Genomic DNA, 9,831 nt, shown 5'->3' with positions numbered 1-9,831 from the left:
ACATTCGGGAAATGGTTACTTTATTTATCCTTAGACTTGAGATACAAGTGAGTTATGCATGTGTGGATTGCATTTCTTGATATAGTTCTAATTGTCCTGAACAATGTAGTAATAAATGGCTATTTTCAGAAATGTTAAGAAACGACATGGCCAGACACTTGTAGTCAATACAGGATTTGTTCCTTTGATTTGCAATTGAAGTATAATACCATTTGGCGCCCTCATTGATTAATTAAGATGTTTGTATGCGCATACCCAAATGAACTCAAGAGGTGGTCTTGACTAACTTGGTAATCTTGATTAATTGTAGAAATGAGAAACATAATCGTTAAATTATGAAATGACATTGATCCATATTCATAATTAACAAAGGTATCTGAAACAAAGAGATATTAAAGACTAAATCATTTCAAATGATGGCTTTAAGAAACTATTCTTAAATATTTCCGGGAGCATTGACGTGTTGCTAAACGCTAACCAATGTTATTGCCTTTATAATAACATGCTCAGGTGGGAGCTGTTGGTATGTGATCATGGTATAATAAACGCATGTCCAAAAATAATTTAAGCCTACGGGGTCACACGAAATGACATGGTAACTCTATATTATTAATTAGTTTTTAAAGTAATACATTAATTAATTTGATCACGAAATGATTAATAAACTAAATTATAAGATAAATATGTTTATTAATGAAAAAGAGAAGGGCTTATGTGATAATTGGGAATTAGAATTGGGCTTTAATTAAAGTTGGAGGGGGCCGAAAGTTTTAAAGGGTTTTAGGCCTTAAACCAAACTTGTCTATCAAGTTAAGTAACCCTAAACCTAAGCTTATAAATAGAGGATTAAAGCTAGGGGTTTTTCATAAGTTCTATGAGGTAAAACCCTAATTAATTCTCTCTTTTCTCTCCTTTTTTTGTTCGATCGGTTTTGCAAGGAAAAAGGGTTTTCAGGTTTTTGCTTAGGGTTCGAACTAAGAAATAAACAAAGGGGTTTGTTGATCGTGATCAGGGTACTAGCATACGGTATAGGGGTGTCTAGTGTGCGATCATAGAGGGGTTTTACTTTAAACCCTACAACAATAATAATCTATTTATTAATAATATTATTGGAAGCTTTGCGCAAAGGTACACGTTTCGATTCCTTCTTTGTTAATTAATATGATTGCATATACGTTTCTTTCCGTTGCGTACTCGTGAATTGTTATATGTTTGTGAGCTCATATTCTAACAGTAACGTAATGTGGATATGATTGTGATCGTATGGATGATGAGGTAGGTATCTCCGTCCTTGTTTGTCGTTAACGGTTGTTATCCCGACACACTTGTTTCTTGTTACTTGTCCCTACGAACTCATCAACTTTATGTTGACTCGTTTTAGTACACTTCTCAGGTGAACAGGTTAGCTCAAGTATTGGATGATTGTTTGCTTGATTATGCTAGAATTGGACTTGGACTTCTTGGATCCGTGATTCATTGTTCCCGATTAGGGGATTTTGCTTATGAGTGATCTGGTTACCTGTACTATTGAATGGTTCGTATGGATTACTTGATCATTTATATACATTTAGATTTACTCTACCTAATTTCCATGCCGTGCTGTGATTTTCTTGTTATACCCCATGATTCCGCCTTGTTGGGTGTTACACTAAAATTAATAATTAGAATTTGCATTAATTAAGCAACATTTTGATGGCGAGACAAGTTTACATCAAATCGGGAAAACGAAATAGTGCGTGTGATAGGCCAATATTGGTATTTCATATACCAATTTCATCGCATGATTCTCAATAGTTAGAATATCCCACGGGTTTAAGACTCCATTTCTATGAGTCTGGTGATTCGACCAGATCCACATGCGTTTCTTGTGTATACAAAGGGAGATATACATCTCAGTCATTGGCAGGAATTTTGCCTGCAACCAAAGCCAATAGGGAAAGTCAGGTCAAGAGAGAGTAGTTTCTTTCCGACCGTACGGTGCTACTAATGTGAGATGCTCCTGTTGACATATGGTGATTCTTTGATTAATTTTACGTCCAAGAACATCCATGTAGTATTATGAAACAGTCATATTTATATCCTTTGTATTGTCTACCTCTTTGTCTCGACAAATTGCTACAGCCCATATATATCTTCTCTTCAGTTGTTCTGTTTAACTGTCTGAGGCTAAAATAATTTATTTTTTGTTAGTATTAGTCGATGTGAATCGTATGTTATTGGTCTATCTTGTTTATGTTAAGTGATAATAATGTGCTCAAAAGTATGCTTAATGCATTCAAGTTTTGACACATGGATTCCACATCTTCTCTTTCATGATCTTTACCATTGGATTTGCCATGTGTCAGTCCCTGCTCATTAGTCATACTTATATAGGCCTATATTTTAGTCAAATGTGGTTACATATTCACCAATTCTAATGACTTTAATTCTAATGGCTATCAATTTTGTTGTTGGGGTAACCAGGGAATAAAGCGGGTCAAATGAATGACTCATCCATGGTCTCTGTGATGCTATTTGATGAATTAAAACTAATGTTTATAGTCTTACAAATTGAAAAAATTTCAAATAGAAAACTTGTAACATTATAGCATTGTTGTAACATAAATTACTCAAACAATAAAAAAGTATTAGTTGATGAGTTGATTAGTTTTCTGAATTGAGAGAGGGCACAATGTTTGTTATATGGCTGCTTAAATTTTGAAAAGTTATATATTGATGGCATTTCACAGTCCATGAGTATTTGGTTGTACATACAAGTAAATTATAGTATACTAATAGAGTACCTGCGCAATATGACGACGGCGACAGGTGGTGATGCAGTGGCGGCCGCGAATAGTGTAGACTTTTGATGTTAGAAAAATAGTATAGTTACTTTAAGAGTTAAAAGGTCAATATTATAAATTAATTTCATTAATGGTATTATAGGTTTTTCAAAGTAAAAATGTTTAAAATAGTGAAAGGGAGGGGCATTATGGGGTTGTCACTAGCTGAATCTTGTAAAAATCAAACTAAGAAGTGCAACCAGCACCTCAAATTAAGGCTCAAACCTTTCAACTTATCTTCAATGCACTAGAGCAATTAAACCTGTGCGCTACTAGTTTAGATCCGAAATGAATTATGCAGATTGCAGATAATACCAATTCGTAATAATAAGAATAAGACACAATAAAATGATAAAAAAAAAAAAAAAATTTCAAAAGTAAATGAAAAAGTCCAAACAAAACAAAATAACATCACTATTTACAGTTCGTGAGTGTAAAACTGATGTAAAGGCACCTGGTAATTACCAAAAAAGATCCTCCAAACAGTAACGCATGTATCAGTTTCAAAATTAGATGAAGTTATCAGCTGGCCAAGAATTGATTATATGAAATTATATATACTCGTATAAACCAATAACAATCTGTTAGACAAGGAATTATGTTACTTAAAGTGATCTGGCCAACACTTGATTATATGAAACTAAGTAAACCAATTACAGTACTTTTTATGAACTTGTTAGGCAAATGACTTTCACAGTAGATTTGGGTCCCAGCAGTAATACATAATCAGTTTCAAAGTAAGTTGACTAGAAGAAAGCAGAGAGTGTAACTGTTACAACACGCAGATGGTCACGTCCTTTGCCTCTTGTATTGTGGACGTTCAATTGTACAACTGAAGCCATTTGACGCAACAATATGCAGACCTTCTAACTCGAAAATGCCATCAGGAAGATCACTTATGCCTGTATCTTTTATATTCAACTCTTTTAAACATTCTAAACGTCTAAGTTCCCTTGGTAACTTCTTAACTTGCAAACAGGAGGAGAGATTCAAACATTTTAGATGTTTCATATCACAGATGCTCTTAGGAATTTCTTGTAAACGTATACACGATGTTAGCTTAAGATCCTCCAAACATTTTAACCGGCCAAGACGGTCAGGCAACCTCTCAATAAATGAGCAAGAATTAAGTTCGAGAAGTTTCAGAGTGTACAAGAAACAAATGCTATCAGGAAGATGTTTCATCCCTATAGATAACAAACTTAGGTCCTCTAAAAATTGTAATCTGCCAAGGTCCTCTGGCACTTCACTAAAGCTGCCTTCAAGTGTAAGCTTTTTTAAACCTTGTAAATCCCATATACTGCTTGAGAAGCTCTCAAGGTTGGTGAAAGGGGAGAGACCTATTGAAATAAACTTTCCAAGATTTCCAATTGAAGAGGATATAGGTTCTTCATACAAACATGAAAACCGAAACTTCTGAAAACTACTGTTAGAGTGCATTGGCAATGTATCTACGGACACTATGATCATATGTAAAGAACCGACAGGTGATTGAATTTGTCTGTAAAACTGACAGATGTAGTCAAGCTTTTCTAAACATCCAGCCGGAGCACAAAGTTCTACCAACGTAAAGCATTCTTTAATATTTAACCTCTTGAGATCTGGAGTCTGCCCAAGGTTAAGGCTCCTCAACTGCGAATTACCGAGGCTGAGAGGTTTGAGCTTTGGAAATTCATTAGGCATGTGAAGTTTTAACAATTGCGAACACTCTTCAAGACCAAACGTCTCAAGATCCGGAGTATGTACATCGTAAAGGGTCTTCAACTTTGAGCACTCAAGGCTAAAGACTTTGAGCTTTGGACATCGGAAGGGCATGTGAAGGTCAACCAAATCGTGACATCTTTTAAGATTTAACATCTCAAGATCCGGAGTTGACCCTATGTTAAGTTTCTTCAATGCTAAATTTTTGAGGTTAAGATATTTTAGCTTTGGACACTCATTGGGAATGTGAAGTTCTACCAATTCGTGACATTCTTCAACACTTAAAGTCTCGAGATCCGAACTCATCCTAAAGTCAAGGGTTCTCAACTTTGAGCCGTTAAGGCTAAAGGATTTAAGCTTTGGAAATTGGTAGGGGAAGTGAAATTCGGATAGATCATGACATCCTTCAAGCCTTAACATCTCAAGATCTGGTGTCAGCCCAAGGTTAATTTTTCTTAAGTTTGAATTCTCGAGTATAAGGGATTTGAGATTTGGAGCCGCATTGGGCATGTGAAGTTCTTTCAAGTCATGACATTCTTTAACACTTAAAATCTTGAGATCCAAAGTCAAGCGAAGGTCCAGGGTCCTCAACTTTAAGGAATGAAGGTAGAGGGATTTGAGTTTTGGGCATTGGGATGGCATGTTAAGTTCTACTAAACCATGACATCCATAAAGATCTAAATTCTCACGTTTTGGAATCGATATAAGTTTAAGGCTTCCCAACTTGGAACTGATGAGGTATAGGGCTTTGAAGATCGGACAATCATTGGGCATGTGAAACTCTACCAAATCATGACAATATACAAGATTGGAAATTAGCTGAAGGTCAATGGTCATCAACTTTGAGGAATTAGCTCTCAAGAATTTGAGATTTCGACATTGGTAGGGCATGGTAATTTCTGCTAAATCCTTGCATCCTCGAAGATCCAAAGTCTCGAGATTCGGATTCGGTGCAAGGTTAAGGGTCCTCAACCCCGAAAATTCAAGATAGAGAGTTTTGAGCTTTGAATATCCCAAGGGCATCTTAAGTTCTACTAAATGACTACAACCTCTAAGATTTAATATTTCAATATTCGGAGTCATCTCAAGTTCGAGGGTTCTCAAACCCGAATGCCTCATGTCAAGGAATCTGAGCTTATGAAGAACCTACGTATAAGTAATAACCACAAACAACATGAAAATCTTCTAATTAGTATAAAAAAGATAACTTGAAAACATGAACAAATTTATTTCTAGATTTCAATTAGCAAACATAAAAACTTACATTTAACAAGTTTAAACATAGGGGATAAATTTATTGCTTTCACATTATCACATGGTTAGATATATAAAAAAATCTAACATGGTGACGAGAGAAACACCTTACTATATGCTGCTAGAAGTATATTAGTCATCCCCTAAATATATTTATTGCAATTTACAACCGTTTTACTAAAAAATATCTAACCATTTTAATAAAAAACTACATTCGTAACTATAAAATAACCAAAATCTACCATCTAAATACCTAATGATTAATATAATTAAAATAAGGGTCTTGCTAATGACAACTCATAACATGCATAAAATAGTCCTACACTTACCATAAAATTCAGGAGGTGGACTTTTGATATACAGAAGGTACATCATTTTATGCACGCTAATGTCAGCCCTAGGGGTTGTAGCTAGCATTGTCTTTGAATCACCGTGAATATAGGAGGTGCAAGTGATTTATGCATGTAATAATGTATTAAATTTAGCCCCGGGGGATACGACTATCATTTCCTTATTTAAATTTCAAATACTCTAGTTCAAATAAAATTATTAGTTAGTATTAAGTTTAAGTGTCTTAAATATTCAAATAACTATTTGGTAAAGATATCTTCATATTATACTAGAAATAAAAAGAATTATTTTCACCAAATGGTGCAAAATTATAATTTAGAGATGCTCTTATAATTGTCACATTTAAAGTTGAATTAATCTTTGATTTGTTACCAATAAATATCAATGTATCCTACTATGAAACATTATTATACGATTAGTTATATTTGTAATAAAGCGTATACAGGAAATAATCTAGTAATATGTAATATAATAATAATTTATAAGAAGCCGTTATTTTACCTTTCTTTCCCCTGGTTTCCATAATTGCATGATTCTACTATGAGGCATTGAAAGTCCAACAAGATTATCTGCTTGAAATGATTTTTTTAAACACTCAAAAGGGTAACAACCCCATTGAAGATACCGCAAAGCATTTGGAAAACACTGAATTGCAAGTCCTTCTCCAAATATGTCAAGAACTCTAAGTTTCTTCATGTTGCCAAGACCTTTCATATAGGTCTCATTGCTAATCCAATTCCAATGAATACATTGTATTTCGTCATTACCCTGTCAATCAAAAGCGGTAACCATGAAACTTGAATCATAAAGAATCAAAATGTTGTGTATACTTTGCTTCACCTAATCAACGTTATAGACTTTGTTTCTTACCGAGTCATTAGTCAATATATCTTTAATTTCCTCCGATATCCACAATCGGCTATGCATCCTAGGCATATTCGGGTGCAAACGGCGAACAATATCTTTGCCCATTTCTTCAATATGATCATGCATCCCCAAGTATGACGACCCATATTTAGTAGTAGTAGTAGTAATGAGAGATTTTTGCTCGAGAACTCTCAAGCCGATTCTAGCATGAAATCCACAACTTTCAAGCGCTTCAACTGCTTTTTCTGTTTCCCACCCTTTCAACATGCATGCTACATCCAGGAATATTTCTCTGTAATCCGCCTCTAGACCAATATAGCTTAATTCCAGCTTTTCGAGAGTATCCTTCAATGGGATTGTTTTTAGTCTTTCCAAGGCATCTATCCATTCAGGATCTGTTTTACCACAAAGAAATGAGCCCAAGACTTTTATGGTTAAAGGAAGACCAGCTGCATAACGTACAACATTAACTGAATGCTCTTCATAGCCTTTAATGGGAATCTCTTTTCCAAAAGTGTACCTACTAAAGAGGCAAATAGCTTCCTCATCTGATAACAGATTGACATTATGAATCAATTTCACTCGGTGTGCAACCAACACTTGCTCGTCTCTAGTTGTGATGATGATTCTACTTCCCGCCCCAAACCAATCAGGCACACCAGCTAACGCCTCAAGCTGTTCTATGTTATCTACATCATCAAGAACAACAAGAACTTTCCGACCACGCAATCTCTTTTTCATCATTTGTTTCCCATCATGAACATTACTTATTTTAATCCCTGAAACATTTAAGACATCTGAGAGGATTTGTTCTTGCAATTCCTTCAAACCAGATAAAGAAGCTTTTGAAACATCCCTTACGTTCGCAACAAAGCTTTTACCTTCAAACCAACTCGATATATGATCAACAATAGCTCTGGCCAAGGTTGTCTTCCCGCCCCCTCCCATCCCCTTGATCCCTATCATGCGAACATCTTCAGAACCATTTTGCAAATAAGTTGATAGAACACCCTTTACCCGACTCTCCATGCCTATTAATTTTTCATCAACACTCGAATCAATGAAACGTAACTCTAATGAAATCTCCCGAACAACTTTTTTAATCAATTTAGCTTCATTCCTGTATGTTAAAAAATATAGCTTACTAATAAATAATTTAATACAGTATATCAGATCTATAACAAACATTTGTGATAATCATATATAGTATTAATTCAAACATATCGATTAAGAAAAAACAAATTTGGTGAAAATTGAAAAGATATTATGAAGAAATATATGATTGTTACCAATCAAAAGTGTTTTTCAACTCCCAGCCAGCCAAATCAGCTGCTTCTTTTAAAGCCTCCCTCCATTTGCCAGCAGCCTCATCTTTTTCATGTTTAAAGAATGCTTTTTCAACTAACCCTGATTGATTCCGAATTTCGGTGGGTTCAACATCAAAGAAGACTGGGTAAGCTCTCTGATCTCCAGTCTTCTGACACTCCATAATTTTCACAAGCTCGTCTAGGCACCATGATGAACAAGCATACTCTTTGGAGAAAACAATAATGTAGAATCTCGAGTCTTTAATAGATCCAATGAGTTCATCACTGATTCTTTTCCCTTTGGTGATTCTTTCATCATCTTTGTAAGTGATAATGCTTTGGCGCTGCAGGGCATCATAAAGATGACCAACAAAGCCTTTGCGAGTGTCTTCACCTCTAAAACTTATAAACACGTCGTACTTGAAGCTCTTATGAACGGACAAAGTAGAAGTAGACGCCATTTAAGGTATACAAAAAGAATTGCATATAAAACTAATTAGATGATCAAGACGAATAACACTCAATAGCGGATACTTTTTTTAGAACGATAGAAAATTATATTAATGAGATGGACAAAGTAGCAAGTAACTAGTTGCCATAAATTACAATTACAATCTAGAAAAGAAACAAGCACAACAATCTTTAGGCTCAATAGCGGATACTACTAAGAATTGTTATAGAATCGGGTATATACTCATTAAGGGAGTAGTAATTTAGGTAAACTTTGGAACCAGATACACAACTAGTTACTCATATTTTTTTAATAAATAGAAAGGACCGACAAAAGAAACAAGAAGATTGTTTACAGTATGTGAGTTTGCCGTCTAATAATATATACTATTCTATGCTCGTTGATACGATAGGATTAAGGTATATGTAGATGTAACCAATGTATATGTATTGGTTTCTTTATATGTTATTTTTGTTGGCCCGGGGGCTTGTACATGGCTCCTTATTACTTAATTATCATTATGTGCATTCTAGAATAAATCATAGATAACCAACTAAATACTGAATTAACCTCACAAACACAATATCTAAGAAACTGTAATTTTATTTAAGATTGTGATGATAAAAACAGAGTACATTGTTGAGTACCTATTCCTAATGGACATTTCTATAACAACTGTGACAGTCACAATGATTTTATTTACAGGTTAATGACGGTTGGACTAATTTTGACCCTTTTCTTATGGAAATGGATAGACACATATATATTTAACCCTTTCACTAAAACATATTTACCTACAGGCTACAGACCCATCAGGTTACTTGGAAACAAACGGGATAAACTGCAAACAAATCAGAGATAACAGAAATAATATAGGAAAAAGATACACACCTTTTGTTTGATTGTGTAATACTGTAATGCCGAAAGAAAAAAAGAAGAATAATGGAGTTCCAGACTTCCAGTAGTGAACGCCGGAAAAAAATTGAGAAACGGAACCAGTCCGCTACGAATCACCGATTACCCAACAGAGAAAAATAACGGATAAGTGTTGGACCAACAGGTTTTGGGCTAAAAAAAT

At 34.7% G+C, this 9,831-nt stretch overlaps 1 protein-coding gene across 1 annotated transcript; it reads right to left on the bottom strand.

Annotated features, from left to right (window-relative positions):
* Positions 1-3,611: 3,611 nt before the first annotated feature.
* On the bottom strand, positions 3,612-8,763 carry LOC122601441 (disease resistance protein RUN1-like). The gene is made up of 4 exons (XM_043774199.1): positions 8,285-8,763; positions 6,999-8,115; positions 6,630-6,896; positions 3,612-5,669 (listed from the first exon to the last, which is right to left on the bottom strand). The coding sequence occupies exons 1-4, from the start codon at positions 8,761-8,763 to the stop codon at positions 3,612-3,614; spliced, it is 3,921 nt and encodes a 1,306-aa protein (XP_043630134.1).
* Between the last annotated feature and the right edge of the window lie 1,068 nt (positions 8,764-9,831).

Source organism: Erigeron canadensis, chromosome 5, assembly GCF_010389155.1.
Source record: "Erigeron canadensis isolate Cc75 chromosome 5, C_canadensis_v1, whole genome shotgun sequence".
Classification (NCBI taxonomy): domain Eukaryota; kingdom Viridiplantae; phylum Streptophyta; class Magnoliopsida; order Asterales; family Asteraceae; genus Erigeron; species Erigeron canadensis.
The sequence above is the reverse complement of the archived record's forward strand: the minus strand, read 5'-3'. Positions and strand labels throughout refer to the sequence as shown.

Bases quoted from the DNA above. Each gene is read 5' to 3' on its own strand.
- LOC122601441 (XM_043774199.1), bottom strand. From the start codon at position 8,763: ATGGCGTCTACTTCTACTTTGTCCGTTCATAAGAGCTTCAAGTACGAC. The intron at 6,897-6,998 runs GTAAGAAACAAA...TTTGATTGACAG, and splicing joins ATATATTGACTAATGACTCG to GGTAATGACGAAATACAATG. The intron at 5,670-6,629 runs GTAAAATAACGG...ACTTATACGTAG, and splicing joins GGAAACCAGGGGAAAGAAAG to GTTCTTCATAAGCTCAGATT.